The sequence below is a fragment of the Taudactylus pleione genome, unplaced genomic scaffold (genome assembly GCF_031769625.1).
Source record: "Taudactylus pleione unplaced genomic scaffold, aTauple2 ptg000513l, whole genome shotgun sequence".
NCBI lineage: Eukaryota > Metazoa > Chordata > Amphibia > Anura > Myobatrachidae > Taudactylus > Taudactylus pleione.
The window spans coordinates 2,815,759-2,838,407 of NW_028284915.1; the positions used below are offsets into that span (position 1 = coordinate 2,815,759).

Below are 22,649 nucleotides of genomic sequence, written 5' to 3' on the forward strand. Positions count from 1 at the left end.
TATTTCCAGGAAAGGAAAACATACAATAACATTCTAAAGACTGATGTTCTTACAACTTTGTGGCTACAATTTGGGGAAGGCTCTTTCCTCTTTCAGTAACATAATGCACCATAAAGAGGTCCATAAAAAATGGTTTTCTGAGTTTGGTTTAGAAGAACTTGACTGGACTGCACAAATCGCTGTCCACAACCCACTGAGCACATTTTGGATGAATTGGAATGGCCCAACATCCGCTTTCAATCTTACTAATGCTCTTGTGGCTTAGTGGATGCAAATCCCCCAGCCATGTCCAAAATCTAGTGGAAAGCCTTCCCAGAGCAATGGAGGTGATTTTAGCATCAAAAGGGGCCAAACTGTATATTGATGCTCATGATTCTAGAATAAGATGTTCATATGTACATAAAGGTTGGATGTTTGGGGGATCAAATACCTTTGGTTTTAAGCTTTTAATTTTTTAGTAAATAGAATAAAAGTTGCAAAATTGGTAAAAGAAATCACAGTAGCAAGAAGAGAAACTGAAAAATTGCTAAATGGAGATTTTCTAATTCTACAAAGTTTTTTAAGGGCATTTTTTTGCAAAATACATCCTTATCCTGATCATAGGAAAGATACATATGTGACTGTTTGGAGGTCTGTCGCTTCAAGGTACTGTACACCTTGTGCAAAATGCATACTGTTGATGCTGACAGTCAGCAGCCTCTTCTGATTGGCTGAATGCATCTGAATCCCTCCCATTTATGCTAATAATATAGTAATGTTGCTGTCACTGGTGCAACTACTGTAGGTGCAGGGGGTGCGACTGCTATGGGGCCTGGACCGCCTCCAGGGCCTACCCCTCCCCCTGCACCTATGGTGCCAGGCCAGCCATGGTCATGTCCTCCTTCAGCAGCAGTGTGCTGCGCTGCTCAGGGCTAGCACATATGCCCTCCAAGTCGGCTCCGCCTCCATCTCTCCTCACTGACTGATACTGGGAAGAGGTGTGGCAGTGATTCGAGGATGTCCCAGCAGGCTCAGCAAGGCTATTCCCAGCATCAGACAGTGAAGAAAGATGGAGCCGACCGGGAGAGGAAATGTGCCTGCCCTGCATAGCACACTGCTAATGGAGGACGCGACCACGGAGCAGAGATAATTTGCAGAGGGGGAGGGGAGGAGAGTGGGGAAGTGTGAAGGGGGAGGGGAGGTGTGTAGGGGAGTGGGAGGGGGGAGAGCAGGGGAAGACCTAGGGGGCACATGAAAATTTTGCTATGGGGGCCCCCTACGGTAAGTCTAGTTATGCCCCTGGTTGCTGCTGTAATCTGTTTATATTATCAAGTGACAATATCAGTCAGTCAGCAATATTAAAGCACTTTTCCATTTGACCTTTTAAAAGGGAAAGTGGCAATGTGTCTCTTGATATGAATTTAATAAAAACTATTATTTTGTGTGACTTTACTAGTTAATATCACTGTCTGGCCATGAACTACATTGTGTAATAATTGTTCACTGTATGTTTAGCATTTACTATTACCACTGTGATGCCAGATCTCCTGGTGTAAATATGGCACATATACTACTGCTCCCTCCTGGAATAAATCAGGGCCATATATGCTACCCTTGCCAAACTGGTCACATTTGACGCATAAGCAAAATGCACCTTTGTTGGGACACATTTTGTGCATGCAATTTGGATGCAGATTTATTTTCCAACTGTACATAGTTCCCATTATTTTTAACAGTATTCACAAAAGAGGCAAAATTGATGGCTACTGTATTATGTTATTTAAACCCATCTACACCATTGCTTAAGTCAGACTATAATGCTCATTTATTTAAAAAAGCTTAAGATATATCACGTGGCCGGTGGAGTTTACATAGGACTTTAAAATATAATTTTGGCAATACTGTAGGTAGACCATGCTTATTAGGGTGAGTACTATGACTGTGCTAAAGCAGATTTGGCACCAATACTTAAAAATGTGCATAATCTGATACAGGAAATATAGACTGATAAAATTTAGGCGCAATAAATAAATTACTTTTTTTATATATATATAAAATATATATGAAGCTCTACTGATCTCCTGTTTATATTAATTGCTGCTCCTTAAGAGTAACTCTGAATTTCTTAAACTATAACAATTATCACATTTCTAGAGGATTATAGACAACCTCAAAGAGTGCATACACCTTCCCAAAATACAATTTGATATTAATTTAACCATTAGAATGCATTAAAAATATACAATTCATATCAATAGAATACAAATCCATACACGGTATAAATCACAGGTTTATGCACCAAACTGAAGAAACCGCTGTCGGGTGGAGAAAGCAGTCAGGGTCTCGATTACACCGAAACTTAAACATTGTGGAATAATTTACCTGCCTGCTGCAGCTCCTGGGGGAGCGGATCGCCTACCTTGTATAAGCCAGTGGTGCACTACCTCCCATTGCTCTGCAAGGGCTACAATAACTGCCAGCAAATGGCTGGGTAAGATTATTAGCAGGGAAAATCTGCTAGCAGTTAGTCTATATATGGGGGGGAGGTTGAGTAGTATGCTCATCTGGCAATTACCTGCATCCCAAAGTTTTAAAAAATGATGTTACTTAAAAGGAACCACAGTGTGCTATATAATAAGCATTTTTGGATTATCAGTTTGACTTTGCAGTTGCTATTTATTTGGATGAACTTTTGGCTTTAGTTATCCAACTGTAATTCAACACCTGCTTTGGAACAATCAATTGCCTGAAAGTTGGAATTGCAAGTACCTGTATAAATCTGACTGCAGATATATTCATTACTTCGTCCAATAGCATTTTAAATAGTATTTATTTTGTGCTTTGTACTGTGAATGTATTTTTGTTCTATTAATATGAATTGTATACTTTTAATGCATTCTATTGATTACATTAATATCTAATTGTATTTTGTGAAAGTGTATGCACTCTTCTCTGTGAGGTTATGTATAATCCTCTAGAAATGTGATAAATCATACTGAAATGTCCACTGGCTGCAGCTCTGCTACTGTATAAGCAAATTGTCACATCATTGATTAGACATCTGCCCACCATCGGACATTAGAGAAGTCCTGTGGTAGCTTAGAAAGTCCCACTGTACATCGCCACCTTTGCCAGTGGAACTGTGTCTTTCAATGCAGTCCCTGACACCGACATGCCCAGACACACCTGCTGCCGATAGCCACCCCCGCAATCACCACCAAGTCTCTGACCACCAGAATTGCTTTGAACTCCATGCAATTCCAATCTACGTCCCCTGGCGGTAACATTGGGATACATGCACAGTTATATACTGTCCCACATAACTGGTTTATTGTAAGAGATGAGCATGCTAGCACCAGAAAGTATGTACATGGGTAGATAATTTACTTAAGGATAGAAACAGATTGTTGTGACAACCTGCTTGTGTGAGACTGAAATATGTCTTCTTATTATTATTGTTATAGCTGTGGTTCTTATGCAATAGTATGCAGCATTCATTAACACATAATCCTATACAGGTTTGAATTTAATCTCACAGCATGAGACCTCCAGCACTGAAAACCCTCCAGCATTTCCCTTCAGACTTAAAAACAGGAAGCACAGGCCGTGAATATACATAAAACTGCAGAACCCAAAGGACTAATTTACCTGCTACATGACACACTTATTTGCATTATGTAGTCAGGTGTGACTTTCCATAAAAAGAACAACCTCTTCTACAATGATGCTGACAACTGAATTTACTATCCAGAAGACTCCAGAGACATTTTAAAACTTCTATTGCTTTGTAGAAGTAAATTACCTTTATTTTTAGGTTTTCCATCCACACATTGTTTTTAAAACTATCTTTGCTCGTGGTGTAGCATTACACTAACTGTATGTACAGACCACTGAAAATGTAGCAGATATTGACAGGGCCGGCAACAGATATCTTGGGGCCCAGTTTAATGATGTCGCTGGGGGCCACCCTCAACCCTCCCACACCACCACCCTCGACCTGCGCAACCACACATCCATCCCTCCCCTGTGTGTTCTGATATATGTAACAACAAATATAAGACACATTAATAATGTAAGTATACTATTTGTTCTGAACTTGAACCCAGGAAACGTATGTATATATATACAGTCGGGTGCATAAATATTGGGACATTGACAGAATTTTCATATTTTGGCCTCTATTCACCACCACAATGGCTTTGGAATGAAACAAACAAGATGTGCTTTAACTGCAGACTTACAGATTTAATTTGAGGGTAATTACATTCAAATCAGGTGAACGGTATAGGAATTACAACGGTTTCTATATGTGCCTCCCACTTTTTAAGGGGCCAAAAGTAATGGGACAAACTAAACAATCCTAAATCTAACTTTCACTTTTTAATACTTTGTTGCAAATCTTTTGCAGGCAATTACAGCCTGAAGTCTGGAACGCATAGACATCACCAGACGCTGGGTTTCATCCATGGTGATGCTCTGCCAGGCCTCTACTGCAAATGTCTTCAGCTCCTGCTTGTTCATGGGGCATTTTCCCTTCAGTTTTGTCTTCATCAAGTAAAATGCATGCTCAATCGGATTCAGGTCAGGGGATTGACTTGGCCATTGCATAACATTCCACTTTTTAGCCTTAAAAAACTCTTTGGTTGCTTTTGCAGTATGCTTCGGGTCATTGTCCATCTGCACTGTGAAGCGCCGTCCAATGAGTTCTGAAGCATTTGACTGAATATGAGCATATAATATTGCCCAAAACACTTCAGAATTCATTCTGCTGCTTTTGTCAGCAGTCACATCATCAATAAATACAAGGGAACCAGTTCCATTGGCAGCCATACATGCCCATGCCATGACACTACCACCACCATGCTTCACTTATGAGGTGGTATGTTTTGGATCATGAGCAGTTCCTTTCCTTCTCCATACTCTTCTCTTCCCATCACTCTTGTACAAGTTGATCTTTGTCTCATCTGTCCATAGGATGTTGTTCCAGAACTGTAATGGCTTTTTTAGATGTTGTTTGGCAAACTCTAATCTGGTCTTCCTGTTTTTGTGGCTCATCAATGGTTTACATCTTGTGGTGAACCCTCTATATTCACTCTTGTGAAGTCTTCTCTTGATTGTTGACTTTGACACATATACACCTACCTCCTGGAGAGTGTTCTTGATTTGGCCAACTGTTGTGAAGGGGTTTTTCTTCACCAGGGAAATAATTCTTCTGTCATCCACCACAGTTGTTTTCCGTGGTCTTCCCGGTCTTTTGGTGTTGCTGAGCTCTCCAGTGCATTATTTCTTTTTAAGAATGTTCTAAACAGTTGATTTGGCCACACCTAATGTTTTTGCTATCTCTCTGATGGGTTTGTTTTGATTTTTCAGCCTAATGATGGCTTGCTTCACTGATAGTGAAAGCTCTTTGGATCTCATATTGAGAGTAGACAACAACTGATTCCAAATGCAAATGTCACACCTAGAATCAACTCCAGACCTTTTACCTGCCTAATTGATAATGAAATAAGGAGGGCATAGCCCACACCTGTCCATGAAACAGCTTTTGAGTTGATAGTCCCATTACTTTTGGCCCCTTAAAAAGTGGGAGGCACAAATAGAAACCGTTGTAATTCCTAAACCGTTCAGCTGATTTGGAAGTAATTACCCTCAAATTAAATCTGAAAGTCTGCAGTTAAAGCACATCTTGTTTGTTTCATTTCAAAGCCATTGTGGTGGTGAATAGAGGCCAAAATATGAAAATTCTGTCAATGTCCCAATATTTATGCACCTGACTGTAGGTATATACGTATATATATATAACCACACAAGTGCGGCACTCACGCTCCAGCCCTGGGCCGAGTGTCACTTGCGTGGTGGATAGCTATAAGGTAAGGTGTCTTGTAAATGTTTGTTAATACCTGACGAAAATCATATAAAGTGATTGAAACGTTGTAATACTCCTCCGAGTGTTGTACATTCTTGAACGTCTCTTCAGTCCTGAGTGCCGCACTTGTGTGGTTATGTTTACGATTTTGTGTGGAGGCACCGGGCACAGCTGCTTTTCTATGTGAGTGCCGGACCATTGGGGCTATATATATATATATATATATATATATATATATATATAAAATACAAAACAAAGTTCCTGGTAGTGTTTGTCTATTTTTTTGGCTAATCTCTTGACCCACTGGACAGGTGGAGTTTTCACTATTCTATACAGCACAGGTTCTCTAACTCGGTCCTCAGGACCCCGAACAGTGCATGTTTTCCAGGTCTCCTCACAGAGTTGCAGGCAAGGCCGGACTGGCCATCGGGCAATTCTGGCAAATTCCAGAAGGGCCGATGGCCAGATGGGCCGGTTTGGATGTCTATAAGCATGCCCGGCAACTCTGCCTCCCGGGCGACTGCTGTATGTTTCTGAGTAAGCTAGTAATAACGGCCGCATCATTGTGGAATGATGTTATGACGTGGCCGCATAGTGAAGTCACTGCACGGCAGATGGGCATGATAGTGCAGCGGGAGTTATCTCAGGAAGGCTGGAGTCCAGGCACCCTATGTAGCCTGGCGTGCAGGGCTGCCCGGAAGTACGTTATTAGGAGGAAGGAGGTTCACACTGGTGCGAGGAGCTGACGAGGTGCCATTGTCATGGTCATAAGGAGACCAGCGGCACGTGTAGGAGGCGGGGCAGCCAGCAGCACTTGGTTCGGAAGAGGTGAGTTGCTGTGGGGGAGGGGTCACTACTGTTTGGTATAATATGTTATGGGGGCATTACTATTTGGGCACAATGTTATGGGGCATTACTATTTGGGCACAATGTTATGGGGCATTACTATTTGGGCATAATGTTATGGGGGCATTACTATTTGGGCACAATGTTATGGGGGCATTACTATTTGGGCATAATGCTATGGGGGCATTACTATTTGGACATAATGTTATGGGGCATTACTGTTTGGGCATAATGTTATGGGGCATTACTTTTTGGGCATAATGTGTTATGGGGCATTACTGTTTGGGCATAATGTGTTATGGGGCATTACTGTTTGGGCATAATGTGTTATGGGGCATTACTGTTTGGGCATAATGTGTTATGGGACATTACTGTTTGGGCATAATGTGTTCTGGGGGCATTACTGTTTGGGCATAATGTGCTCTGGGGGCATTACTACTGCAAGGCATAACGTGAATAAGGTGCACTACTATGTGACGTAACAGGAATATGGATCTCCTCTGTGAGACGTAACATGAATATGGGGCACTACTGTGTGACGTAACATGAATAAGGTGCACCACGGTGCGGTATAATGTGATGAAGGGGCACCAATGTGTGGTGTAATTTGCATTTGGGGTATGATTGTGTGGTCTGCCCTTCCCAGTGAGTCCACATCTGTTGTTTTTTGTTACGGGGTAATGTGAAGAAGGGGCACCAATGTGTGGTGTAATTTGCATTTGGGCTACCATTGTGTGGTTTGCCCCATCCCAACCCATAACTGGGTTTTTTTGTGCGCGCCTTCGGCACGCGCTCTCATTCCTCCGGCTGTGGCACCACTGCTCTTTATGTACGCAGGGAACCAACATGTGTAATTATGGCTCTGCTTTTGTGTGCACAGATGTGTCATCCTCTGCGTACAGCACCCCTGCCCTAAAAAATTCCTACAGTAAACACTATCTAATCCTCTAAAACTGCTAAGCTAGGGCTTGGTCAATTGGGAAAATGTCTTCCACTTTCTTTGTGTGTGACCTCCACCAATGAAATTCCAGCTTTACCTAATAGAACCAACCAAATACCAAATTTCTGACTATGGCACATGTTTGAATTCCCTGCGGTATGAGCTCTGTTGTGTGTATTTTATTACAGAAAATGATGTTCACTTGTATGGTATTCTGATATTAATTATATTTGTAGGAGTATAGACTAAGAAGTGGGAGGAGTCAGTAATAGTAAGGGGAGGAGTTTATGCCAGGAGCCAGGTGTAAAATCGATGTGGGCCTGTGTGTTGTAAATGCCAGGGCCTATTTTTAGTCCCAGTCCGGCCCTGGTTGCAGGTGAAATAATTAGCTTCACCTGTGGGTCTCTAAAATGTGTCAGTGAGTAATGACTACACCTGTGCACCTGCTGGGTGACTGGGAAAACGTGAACTGTGTGGGGTCCTGAGGACTGAGTTTGAGAACCACTGCTATAGATCATTTGTCAAGAAAGGTTTAGGAGTATGAAACATTAATGTATGACAAAAGGGAAACGAGCAGTGATGAAATAAGTGAAATGTTCCCTGGTAGGCATCTGTCTGTTTGTTTGGGCTAATCTCGAGAAACACTTGACGGATTTTAATGCAATTTTGACTATTCTATAGAGCATTTGTCGAGGAAGGTTTAGGTATATGAAACATTAATGTATGACAAAAGGGAGCTGAGCAGCAATCAATGAAAAGACGTTTGTTTGTTTTTTGGAAAATTGTGCGGAGCCAAATGGCCAGCCAGTGTGGTCAGTGGGCCTGATTCAGAGCCGGACGCTCTGACCAGAGCGCTCGCTCTGAATCAGGGCACTCCTCCATGAAAATGGAGCGGCCTCCTGGCCGCTCGTATAGCTGTGGGTGACCACCCACAGCATATGCGAGCGGCCAAAAAGATGGTCGCAATGGTCTTGACCATCGCAACCATCGGACTTGCGACGGAGACCCTGCGGTAGGGTCTCCCTGCCACAAGCCCTGGAGTGATTTTGGCTCTATCAGAGCCAAAATCACTCCCACTGACATCACTAGTGATGTCAGTGGGGCCGGCTTCAGATGGTAGGCGTTCCCATGGGAATGCCTCCGTCTGGCAGGCACGCCCCTGGCATACCCACCAAAGGGGGAGTGCTGTCAATCAACATCGACAGCACGCCCCCTTTGGTGCGAGACCCGGAGCGATGGAAAGCCTGTCGCTCCACGGGTCTCGCGCATGCGCACGACAGAGCTCCCTCCGTCGTGCGCATGCACAGTGGGGAACATTGACCCGCTTGCGAGCGTCCTGACGCTCACGAGCGGGTCTGAATGACCCCCAGTATGTAAATCACATTTAGGAACCGTGACCCTGTTTTGTGCCCCTCTCAACCTCGGGGCCAATGACGGGTGTATCCTTTGTACCCCCCGTCAATAGGCCTGGGTATTGGTACTCTTGATACTGTTTCTGAATTGACTGTGTGGTGCAGTAGTGGGATAGGGCACAATTGGTATCATTGATGCCTATACCAGAAAACCTCCACTGCTGATGCTGTACTGTAGCATGAATTCAATTTCAATTTGCTGGGACTGCTGCAAGATCCTGATGCATGCTGAATTTGCAATACAATGAGTATGCAACCTTCAGAAAATTATTTATTTAATAGTATTTAGAAAGCTAATGTCAGAAATATGCACATCAGCAAAAGACTGCAACAGTGTCAGAGACTTATTAATAGTGTGTGCATGTGGCAGCACCAGTTTTTTTTTCAGGGGGTGGGGTCACAACATCTGTGCAAGGGATACCTCTATTCTTAAAACACCCCTGAATTAAACGTCTATATTTTAAATCTTAACCATTTTCCTACAAAACTTCTTGTTAATAGATTACTGTTTAAAAAATAAATGAAAAGTAATAATGAACGGGGATTTTCCCGCTATAACAGAAATACTGTGGCATGGGTTACAACTGCTGTAGAAAAACCAGCTCTAGTATGGACAGCACAGTGCTGGGACCCCTCAGAAGAGGAGAAATAAAATAGCATGTTTAACTCCCAGACTAGTACAAGCAGTGGCGTAACTATAAATTTTACTCCCCCCCTGCCAAAAATGTTTCTGTCGCCCCCCCCACGGCATTTTAGTAAAATAATTACAGGGCCATTTATACGCAATTTGGCTCCCAGTGCAAAAGTTAAAAACATGCTCCTACCCCCTTTAGACAGTTTACTGTATTTGTCCTCCTTGTAGTAATGCCCCTTACATATTATGCCACACACCGTAATGCCCCTTGCATATTATTCCACACAGCGTAATGCCCATTACACATTATGCCACACACTGTAATGCCTATTACTAAAGTGCCACTTACATATTTGCACCCTGACACTATTTTATGCCCCACAGTAAGGCTTCTAATTACTTTAAAATTACCTGTTCGTCAGGGGTCTCATGCTCGTTGTCAGGGGTTTTATGCTCATTACCAGGGGTTTCATGCTAGATGCACGGGGTATCTGGGTTTCATGCTTGTTGCCAGGGGTTTCATCCTTGTTGTCAGGTGTCCCATACCCGTTGCCAGGGGCTCCATGCTCATTGCCAGGCGCTCCATGCTCAATGCAAGGGGTTTTACGCTCGTTGCCAGGGGCATAATATATATATTTAGGAGTGTTTGTAAATGGGGGTGCCGGTGCTACTTTGAATTCACAGAGCATCCTTGCTAGTCACAGAGCACCGCTCCTAGTCACAGGGCATTCCTTCTAGTCACAAGGTATCCCTTCTAATTCACAGCACATCCCTACTAGTCACAGGGCATCCCTCCTAGTCATATAAAGCATCCTATACTGCCAGCATCCCTCACACTGCATTTATATGTACAGTACACCATGTATCACAGAGCAGCAATCATCATCACCATAACGAGCATCCTGCACACAGCAGCATCTGGTACACATCCAGCATCCTGAGTGGCCTGGGTGTGGGAGGCATCAGGTTGTGGCCACTGCAGACCCATCCGCTCCTTCCACCATTGTCTGACAGCCCCGAGGAAGAGGAGAGAGATAGAGCCAGTATGAGTACCTGTCAGACAGCAGGAAGCGGCTGTACTCCTCCATCTCCTCAGCACAGGACAGCATGCGCGGGAGCCACTGGATGCAGGGCCGGTGCAAGGTTTCTTGGCACCCTAGGCGTTTTTTCAACCTTGCACCCTCCCCTCCTCTTAGATAGCTACACAAGCCCTTATGTAGTGCCCCTTATACAGTGCCTCCAGTAGTGCCCCTTATACAGTGCCCCCAGTAGTGGTCCCCCTATGCAGTGTCTCTTATATAATGCCCCCAGTAGTAGTCCCCCTTATATAGTGACCCAAGTACTAACCCCCCCAGCAGTGCCCCCAGTAGTAGTCCTACCCAGCAGTGCCTCCAGTAGTAGTCCTCCCCCAGCAATGCCCCCAGTAGTAGTCCCGCACCTATGCCGTGCCTCCAGCAGTAATCCTCACCTATGCAGTGCCCCCAGCAGTAATCCCCACCTATGCAGTGCCCCCACCAGTGCAGTGCCCCCAGTAGTGGTCCCCCCAGCAATGCCCCCAGTAGTAGTCCCCCCTCAGCAATGCCCCCAGTAGTAGTCCCCCCAGCAATGTCCCCAGTAGTAGTCCACACCCCCATCATTGCCCCCAGTAGTCCCCCCACAGCAATACCCCCAGAAGTAGTCTCCCCCAGCAATTCCCCCAGTAGTAGTCCCCCCAGCAGTGCCCCAGTGGTAGTCGCCCCCCCAGCAGTGCCCCCAGTAGTAGTCCCCACAGCAGTGCCTCCAGTGGTAGTCACCCACCCAGCAGTGCCCCCAGTGGTAGTCCCGCCAGCAGTGCCCCCGGTAGTAATCCCCCTCTATGCAGTCCCCGTAGTAATAGTAGTAGTAAACACCCCCGCCCGCCAGACAGACACACACACAAAAAAAATCCACTTACCTTTATCCATGCTCTGGCATCTATTCCTCCGTCCGGCATCCTCCCGGGCCAGCCCGCTCTCCACGATGGGAGAGACATCTCTCCCATCACCCACTGCGGAAGCTGGAAGAGCCCTGCTCTGGCAGTGGGCGCAAGGCAAGCAGCCGATGAGAGTCTATCTGACTCTCATCGTCTGCTAAAACAAACACACAGCTGCCGGCGCCGGCGGCTGTGTGTTTGTTATACTAGTAGTGTAGTGCAGACTGCACTTATGTGCTGTCCACACTACCGCCCTGCCTGGCGGTAGTGTGGGACCTCTAGCATATGCCTCCTCCTAGGCGGCGGCCATTTTAAAGGGCCGTTTTCAGCAGTTTTCTTGCGGACGGCTAGTCCACATGGAATCTGCAGCCACCACGCCCCACAAGCCTCCACAACCCCAAGCCACTACAAGGTCTGCGGGTACGGTAGTTATGCCACTGAGCACAAGTAGGCTGTGAATTTCAATGGCACTATTATAAGGAAGCTGAACTGTACCTGTGTCTGTTACAAATGTAAGTGGAGGCGTTGATAGTCAATTTAAAATTTATTGGATGACATTATTACATAAAATGCATTACTGGAGTTGTTAATCCAGGGAATTAAATTGAGTGCTATTTAAAGGGCAAGGAATGTGTAACCATTGTCAGCTGTCTCATTGGGGTTTGGTTTACATTTCTCTTGATAACCAGAGTGAGTCCACATATTATTAGGTAAAGCTAGATGGACTTTTGTCTGTTTTCAACCTTGCTAAACATGTCATATAATTTGGTTATCTGCTACAGTTGCTTTTGAGCTTCAAACCAGGTTTCCATCCATTGCATCAATAAATACTAGTTAACTCAGAAGAGGGCAGAATTGAGCAATGCTGTGCTTCTTTATCACACATGACATGATAAACTCTGTGTGAAATAAAAGATTTATTGGTGAATAAATATGATGTATATTGGTAATCACCTTTTACATTACATTAATTTTCCATTATCTGATTTATTAAAAACAGCTTTTCGCCTTGATATAAATCATTTATGTAAGGCGGTGACTTGGAGCTGAAATAGAAGCTCTTGAATTTCCTTTGAAAGAGATTATAGTAAACAGTAGATTAAAGTAAATAAAACATGATTACTTGTTTTATGATACTATATAGCATAGATTTTTTTTTTGCATTCAAATTAAAAAGATAATTTACAGCAGCATTAAACTGGAATTGATTTCATATTGTCTTTATGTTAATTATTTTGCATACATACTTATATACATATTTTGTATCTCAGAATAGTATTAAACTTGAACATTTACTTTACTTGACCTTATTTTGCATGTTCTATATTGGTTACTTAGGTAATAACCAGGGGCGGATTGGGCTGCCGGGATGCCGGGCCGTTTCCCGCTGGGCTGGTCCCTTATTATGACTTTAGGGGCTGGCAGCGGCTCTTCTCTCACCCATCCCTCTGCCGGCCCAGCTGCAAGCTGCCGCGATCGGAGCTCACCTCCGATCGTGCAGCATTACAGCTTCCACACATGCCGGCAACCGCCCATCCTTCATTAACCCCTCTGCTTTACCGGCCCAGCCAGCTGCCACGATCAGAGCTCTGCTCCGATCGGGCAGTGTGTATCCACCTAAACAAACATGGAAGACGGGGGAACTGCCGAGCCTGCGCAGCCACTGCAGCTCCCCCAAAAGCCTTTGCGGAGCCGTCAGTCAGTACTGACGGCTCCACCTCCAGGCAGTCTGCGGCCCGCCTCCAGGACAATCTCTATATATACGCTGGCACTGCATGTTGCTGCCTGCCTGAGGTGTACACGTGCAGGACAGCAGCAGCTTGTACACAGGTGCCGGCAGCCTACAATGTGTAACAGTCAGTAAGTACAGTATATCATTTATATCCAATATATGCCTGCCTGTATATTTTTATATATAAATATATATATTGATATATATATATATATATATATACACACACACACACACACACACACACACACACACACACACACACAAATACACAGTATAAAGTGGCACTTTAGGTATGTGTGTGTATATATATATATACTGTGTATGTGTGTGTGTGTATATATATATATATATATATATATATATATATATATATATTAGGGGTGAGCGGGTTCGGTTTTACTCGGATCTTTAAACCGAACCCGCTCACCCCTAATATATACACACACACCTAAAGTGCCACTTTATACTGTGTATTTATGTGTGTGTATATATATATATGTATATATATATATATATATATATATATATAATATATGTATATATATGTGTGTGTGTGTCTGTGTAGACAGCAAAAAAAGAGATATCCCCTTATCGCGCTCTGCCACATATCACACCATATCATAACAATGAATGTTACAAATCAAATCAGAGGGCCTGATTCAGTGTGCACATGCGAGCCCCAGAGCGAGTGAGAAATCACTAGCTCCAGGGCTCGCTTCAATGCGGGGCGGCTGTCGATGTTGATCGACAGCTCGCCCCGTTTTGTAGGCGGGTCAGGGGGGTGGCTGCACAAACGGAGGTGTTCCCGAAGTAACACCTGCCATTTGTGGGCGGCCCTACTGACATCACACGTGATGTCAGTAGTGAACTTCCTGCTCTATTAGAGCAGGAAGTTCATGGGGGCTTACGGTTGGCGAGACCCTACCACAAGATTCTCCTCGCAAGCCCGATGGTCGCGATGATCGCGATCATTGCCAGGTCACCTGCACAAGCTGTGCGAGTGGCCTGGAGGCAGATTTTTTTTTTTTTAAATCTGCCCTGATTCAGAGTGAGCGCTCGCAAATAGCGAGCCCCCCTTTGAATCAGGACCACAGTTCGGATCGGATGACATATTGTTTAGTGTGTACTGGATGTGCACCATGCAAGGGATTAGCAGTAGCCACAACTACGTCCAATTTAGAACCAGGCCCTAAAAAGTGGGAGTATCCTATTCCCTCAGCAGACCCCACCCTCTCAATAGAGCCCGTCCGCCAAAAGGGCTGCGTCCAAATATTTCCCGGGCTGGTTTTCCATCCCAATCCGCCCCTGGTAATAACTATTATCATTGTAAAGTGTTAATTTTAGGACATCATTGTCAATAAGGATCATTTATAAACCTCAAACAGCACTACCCACAATTCTACTTTAAGTGCACCTACTTGTCTACCTATTACATATCAAGGAGCACAACAACTTCATGGTCCATGGAACTGCGGAGAATTATCAGAATCTATACAGTGAAAATATTGAATTGAGATAAAAGCGATGTGGATGTAACATTTTAGGGATGTTCCTTGCACCACTACACAAAAGAAACTAAAAATTTACTCCAGTCCAGAGATGATTTTGAGCAGGTTTCAAACTAAGGAGCTCATTCAGACCCGCTCGCTAGATGCGTTCGCTCGCATCCAGCGTATGCAAATCCAGCGCACGCCTAGCAAGGCAGGTAATCGAACGGCAAGGCATTAGCATGCCTACTATATCTTGGCGTGCGATCACTTTGTGTATGCAGACGCCCACCAGCCATTCATAAGAAGCCAACTAGCGCACGTTACTTCCTGTAAGTGCATGAAACCATTGGTACATCGAGCACCTTCGGTTGCGATTGCAGTCCTTGAAGTTGACTATACCCTGCCGCAAGCACTGTGATCACTTCAGTGTGAAATTTAACCAGGTGACGTGTACTATGACTGCCTGTTAATTATGCACGTCTCCGAAACGGCGTTTAGACACTCAGGCACACCTGTGTTTGTACCTCCACCCCCCGTTTCTAGTGACCAGCCCCTGTTACCACCCACAAACGGCCTCTCCTGTCACTCATTCAGCTGGCCTGTCTATGCTGGGTGAGCGAACGCTTCCCGATCTTTCGCAGTGGTTTGTGAACATACATTGCGATGCATACGCATGCGCAGATTGCAAATATAAGCCAGCTACAAGCGAATGCATCCTAGCGAGCGGGTCTGAATCAGCTCCTAAATTCATAATATAATCGATTTTGCACCTAGAATTTCCCTTTATGGTAGAAGCATATTTTTAGGTGCACTTTGCAAAATGCTTTTTAATACATAGTATATACACAACATATATTAATTAAAATTGCAATATCCCCTCATTCCCCTCATTCTCATAAAAAATGTAAAAAATAGCATATATTAAGCAGTTATTTAGATGAAAACCTGAAAAGATTTATTTAATGAAAGTGTGATGCTAAAGTGGTAGGAGGTTTTTTCATTTGACATTTCTGGGAAGATTTATCAAAGCATGGAGAATGATGAAGTGTTGAGAGATAAATTACCAAACTGTCATTTAAAGGCTGTGTTTGAAAAATGACAGTTACAGTAGGAACTGAATGGTTGGTACTTTACCTCTCTCCACTTTATCTCTCACCAAACTTTGTTAAATCTCCCTCTATGCACAGTGCATATTTTCAGAGTATTATCACTTGTCCCCAAGTGGCCCTTGGATTTGTTAATACATACTAAATAGTAATAGATATTGATCAATAATAATAATTTGATTTAAGTAGCACTTTTCTCCAATAAGACTCAGCACTTTACAGATACCCTAAACATGATACAGAAGTTTAGATTTGCATAAAAGAAACTGTGAATATAATACAAAGAGAAGAGAGACATTTTAGGTAATCATTTCCAAGATTATTCATCCTACCCATGAAGAATCCAGATGAGGCAGCCATTTTAGGCACACTTCAAAGGATTATACTGACCAGAATAGCCAATGCCTGGAAGAGATGCCACTCAAAGGGAGATAAAAATGCTAGGCATTATATATGTTCCTTTCCAAATCATCAGGACTATGTATTGTTACAGTAATTCTACACAAGAGAGTAATATGTGCGAGTTAAGCAGTACTTGAAAATAAGACTTATAAGGGTAAAATGAAAAGCTACTAACAGGATATCCACTGCATAAATAGTGCCACGTGTTGGGCCGGTGCAATGTTTCCGGGCACCCTAGGCAACATTTCACCAACCGGCCCTGCTCCCTCCAATTCATAATATGCCATGCAGGGGCGTATCTATAGTATATGCAAGGAGTGCGGTTCATACGGGCCCCTAGGTCCAGGGTGGGCCCACACCGTACACCCTGCACCCATATAGTTTCATACTTACCCATCCATAGTCACCAGCATGCTGCTCCGCAATGCTGGGCCGGCGCTGCAGAGCAGCAAAAATCACTGAGAAAATGGCGGCGGCACTAAGCCAGAATCTACTGCCGCACCATCCACCGCGGCACAGCACGAGAGATGAGGGGACCCGCACTGGGTCTGCACACGAGCGCACTCCTCTCTTAAAAAGCCCCTGATGCCACACATCAGTCTCCCCAGTTAAATAACATGCCATACAGCAGTTTTCCCAAATTCATTACATACTATATAGAATATTACACACAGCAGAGCACCAAAATCATAATATACCTCCTAACACTGCCGCAAATTCATAATATGCCACACAGCTGTGACACAAATTCATTACATACTATATAGAATATTACACACAGCAGAGCACCAAAATCATAATATACCTCCTAACACTGCCGCAAATTCATAATATGCCACACAGCTGTGACACAAATTCATTATATGCCACTTAGCCATGAATTATGCAATTCATTTTTTTTGTGGACTCTGGCACCCTCCAGTGTCTGGTGCCCTTAGACAGCTGCCTAAGGTTGCACAATGGTAGCACCGGACCTGCGTGTTGCTCATCCAGCCCTGGAAAGTAAGGGGAAGCTACCTTGGGCACGAAACATAGATATCAATGTGTAGAATGAGCAATTCATAGAAGTGTAACATTCAGTGGGATAGTACAAAAAGAAAAAGAACAGAAGCATTAAATGGGCAAAGATACTGGAAAGAATGGAGACAGGAGAGGGATGGTAGGTCAGGCTTGCTTACCCTCCCGATTTGGCTGGGAGCCTCCCGATTTTCGGGTGTTGCTCCCAGCCCCCCGGAAAGGCAGGCAAGCCTCCCGGAAGCCTCCGACCCTCCCGTCCTCCCCCCTGAAAAGACTAGAAACCCCCGCAGTGGGTGAGCCAGTGACGCGATTCGCGCTGAATCGCGTCATCGCGGCCCTGCCCTCTGCTTCACAATGTTGAAAATAACGGCATTGTGAAGAGGGGCGGAGCCACCATGACGCGATTGTGCGGCACCGCCCCCGGCTCCACCCCCAATGTACCACCAACTGGCTGGCCCACCCCCGGCTCCGCCCCCAATGACCGCCCCCACCCCCCCACTGCTAGCCGACAATCAGCTCCCTCCCGGAAGGGTGGAGCTGATTGTCGGCAAGTATGTGGTAGGTCCATGATGCAGCAGTAAGCCAAGACATGGGAAAAGTCAGTGTATTGCAAATAGAAGTACATGTTAAATAGATTAATAACATACTGCAAAATGAATAAGGACAGAATGCAGTAATGAAAGTAATAATGATATTCAATGTTAAGTAACAATGTGTAGCATTAGCAGGTGAAGTTGCAGGATGGTGGAAGTAAGGAGTAGTAGCATTAGCAGGTGAAGTTGCAGGATGGTGGAAGTAAGGAGTAGTAGCATTAGCAGGTGAAGTTGCAGGATGGTGGAAGTAAGGAGTAGTAGCATGCAGAGGTGATAATGCTTAGAACTTGTGGCATTTTTAAATATTAGTATGCGGTAAAAATCCAGTTCAAACTCCAGTTATAATTCTGCGTCCTTGAAATGACATCCTTAAAATGCAGCCTTCACAATTGCTACTGCATATTAAATATCCAACACATAGAGAATACATCTGTGGTTATATTCTCTTCTCAATTTCCCTCAATCACATAATAAACAGCTAGAAATGCAATAAGTGATCTCACCTCCCAACCTACCTCCTCAGTCAGTAGTAATGTGCCCACTATAAAGGAACTACTTACATAAATACTGAAGTCATGGCAGGCATTTAAAACAATTTGTTCAATTTTCAATCACCTCATTTATAGATACATTCTTAATACATTGTATTGGCATCGTCTTATTGTTTCTTCCTTCCTTTTGATATAAACACTTTCAATGTATGTTCTGTATATTTATGAACAAAGCATTGTACTAAGTATTGTCTCTATTGGTAGCAGTCACCAATGGGATGGTGACAGCTTCACAGAAGCCTGACAAAAGCATCAAATCTGAACAATCTGTTACAGCTTCTGTACATCCTAATACAATTCTATATGGATCGACACTCATAATCTTCCTGTGTCTACAGTGGATGAAGACACTACTAATGTGCTTGGTGGTATAGATCAGTATATTCTATCACAAAATGTAAAAATATTTTCATTGAATTGAACATGCCTTAGCAGCAATGGCTCAACTAAGTATGATAAGTATAGTAAGGTGTCCATCATACTCAAGTTTTCCTAATGAATACTGAGATGATGATGTTACATCGCAGTTTATGGAGAGGATGTTATAACTCACTCTTTATGTAAATATTAATTATAGCAGTTTATTCATAAGTGTTTATTGAAATTGCTGTACGTGAATTCAATTTAATAATTGCAAACTGAATGAAAATTAATGGATAAGATGTGATTCTGTATTACAGTACAATTTACACATACAGTTAATAATATAAGTTGTTACGTTTTATTGCTGAAAATGGCAATGCAAACCCATTGAGTACCAGCTAATTGTTCTTTATTTATCTCCTAGGGTTTGATACCAGTATTTTGCCAATTTGCAGAGATTCTCTTGGGTGGATGTTTAATAGACTTGATAGAAATTATGACCTGCTGCTGGATCAGTCTGAGCTTGGAAGCATTTATATTGACAAGAATGAGCAGTGTACTAAGGCTTTCTTCAATACATGTGACACATACAAAGACAGCTTAATATCTAATAATGAGTGGTGCTACTGCTTCCAGCGACAGCAAGGTCAGTTTACAGACATACCTACTGTATACATGCATAACTACATTTCTAAAGCTGGATCAAATATAAAAACAACTTACTTTATAATGCATGCTATGAATCTGTTTTAGGGACAATATATACTATTAAAAAAACATAAGACATAAATATCCTACCAGAAGATTTCATATCAAAAGAAGATTTCAAACACTAGCAGTCACTATTCACAGTTGGTGGGACCCCCATTGTTTGTCTAGACAGCAGCATGGAGGGAGCATTTAATTAATGTGTGTATATATACATATATATATATATATATATATATATATATATGTATATATATATATATATATATATATATGTATATATATATACAGTATATTTATATATGTATATATATATATATATATATATACTGAATATTTATATATATCCCACTCTGTCACTCAGAATTATAAACATGGCAATTACTATCACATTAGAATAAAACTTAAAATATTCTTCTTGGTTGGAAGCTCACCTGCACACAGGTAAGACAGTCACCATGCATATCAGATTAAGGTCTTTTGTTTATTTGATGAACATATTAGTTAATCATTTTGTGATCACATCTTCTCATGCATTCCAGTGTTAGCTGATTTGAACCAACTTCTGTCCACTGCACAGATGCACAAAGGCATAACAAGGGTTTGTGGCGCCCAGGGCGAATAATAAAAAAAATGGCACCCCTTGAAAACTGTTCTTTAAAACTCGGGCTGAATTTTTATATTGATACTCAAATAAACACACACTGAAGACACACATTAGGAAAAGGCAAGGGCAAGGCAAAACATCAATGCGACAGTGAAAAATTTCATGATTGCACAGACACTGCTGTGAAATGGAAATTTTAAGTGAACGGTAGGTACTTGGGGGCCTTCTAACTGAGACTCAAAGGTTAGGTTATTTAAAAAAAGAAAATATCTATTATAGATTTTTTTTTCATTTCCTTGCTCACCTCAGCAGCAGATTCAGCCCACTTCTACTATTCTATTAAAATTTACTAACGCCTAGCATTTTCACTGACATCATAGTATCGAAATGTGACCAAAATTGAATTTGGTGCTGACACCACTATCCAGTTATGGCTTGTGGACCTGCTCACCGGGACTGCTTCTGATTGTCTGCCAGTCAGTGAGCCACGATTGGCTCGTGGCTGGCACCAAAGTCAACAGCCCCCCACTGCTTTTGATTGCTGCCAGTCAGTGCCAAGTTTAAACCGCCACCTCAGCATCTGCCCTGGCACCAGGACCATATGCTCCATCCCATACACACCCACACACAAAGGAAGTGACAGTAATCTTCAAACTACATGATTGCTGATCAGAAAACAAAAATGAGATATATTTTTGTTCTATTACAGATCCTCCTTGTCAAACAGAGTTTAGTAACATTCAAAGGCAGCAAGGATTGAAAAAGCTTCTTGGTGAGTAGAAAGAATTAATTATTTGTTTTTTTTTACTGTTTCAATAATTAGACATTTCTAAAAGTCATAACTAACCACTGTTTATTTTTAAGTTCAATTCTTTTACATGATATATCAATAGGTTTGAGATATGAAATGCCATTCAAATTAATGTTATATAATTATGAAGAATATATCATAACATATATACACACAAACATAAAGCTATATACAATGCATATTTGTGATGTGTCCAGTTTTAATGGACCATTAAATGTAAAACTTTTTACTTTACATCAAAACCTCCTAATAGCTATCAACAACAAACATATGTATAAACATTTTGAAGCTTATCTGAAATAAGAAATTGAATACTGGCAAATATATTTTTCCTGTGCACATGTGAGTGTGTCCCAGTCACTGTCAAATACAGATGCTAGGATATAGAAAGAAGATTACAATTATATGAACCATCTGGAGGCTTTGCACATTAGGTTCTAGATAAGGGGATGGGGGATAAGGTAGATTCTACTATCTTGTTGTCTAAAATGAGAATTCCCCTTATTATGTATGTATCCATAAGTACAGTAATAATTAATACTTTGGAGTTGTGACGATTACAATTGATAAGGTAAGTTACAAACAAAATAGAAAAAAGCTGTCTCTGAGTGGCGCATAAAAGAAAAAAATAGATAGGTTTTATTAGTTTTGTTTAAAAAGTTTTTTGGTAGCAGCAGCAAAATATTGATTAAATATTGATAAACAAGAACAATTGTCCCGCTGTGTATTTCGTATTATAATTATCCCTTCAGTGGGAAAAGGCATACCTCCCAACTATCCTCATATTGGTGGGACAGTCCCGCTTTTTAGGCACTGTCCCACCATCCCATCTGTAAGATGCAGTGTCCTGCTGTGAGGGGGAGGGTTGGATGGCCCCCTTTTATCTGCTGTTCTGTTTAGCAGAGCAAGCGGTGAATAGATGCTGTGCGCATGTATAGCATCTATTCATGGGACAGAATAGGCTGGTACAGTATAAAAATAGTCAGATTGCACTACATATGTATCATATTATATTATGAAGTGATAAGTTGATAAATGATAAAATCAAACAGTTGATTATCTAAAGTAGCCAAGTAATAATTTAGTGGTGATACACGTTACAATTAGGATGATAGTTGTACATACAAACATAAATATTTCAAAGTTACAGTGTTAATTATTATTATCAGAGACAGCCTACTTTTTTCTATTTTGTTTATAACTTTTTTATTTTTTATATAAATACAGGTATTACATTAAAATTATAGTTTAACATTTTTCCTATCAGAAGCACATTATTCAGTAACGTAAAGATGAAATGGGCCGTTGCGCAGTTCAAACCAAGCGGGCCGCAATTGCTCCCTCGTTGTTTGCCAGAACTAAATGCGTATATTCGCCTGTATGTAGAGTTGGACACATCTTTGAAGTTGCTTGGTTTGAAACCTGTCTTCATCATCATAGCACACTTACACAAGGCCTTTACTTGGTATAAAAAATACACCTGTAAAAAGGTGTTTTTATGTGTCTGCACAACCCTACATAGTCCACAATTCTTTCATCATGTCATCAGTGAACATTGGCTAGCTGAGACTGTTCCATTACAGCTGTTGTGTCCCTTCCATCACAAGTGAAAGCGATTGTATTGTGTACGACTCTGCA

At 42.4% G+C, this 22,649-nt stretch overlaps 1 protein-coding gene across 4 annotated transcripts in view; it reads left to right on the forward strand.

Moving 5' to 3' along the window:
• SPOCK3 (SPARC (osteonectin), cwcv and kazal like domains proteoglycan 3) overlaps nucleotides 1-22,649 on the forward strand; it is a 434,224-nt gene that overhangs the window by 400,371 nt on the left and 11,204 nt on the right. For all 4 annotated transcript variants that reach the window (XM_088450291.1, XM_088450293.1, XM_088450292.1 and 1 more), the window contains 2 exons: nucleotides 19,310-19,531; nucleotides 20,910-20,972. In XM_088450291.1, coding sequence (XP_088306417.1) covers nucleotides 19,310-19,531; nucleotides 20,910-20,972 — 285 coding nt within the window. The remainder of the gene's footprint in view (nucleotides 1-19,309; nucleotides 19,532-20,909; nucleotides 20,973-22,649) is intronic.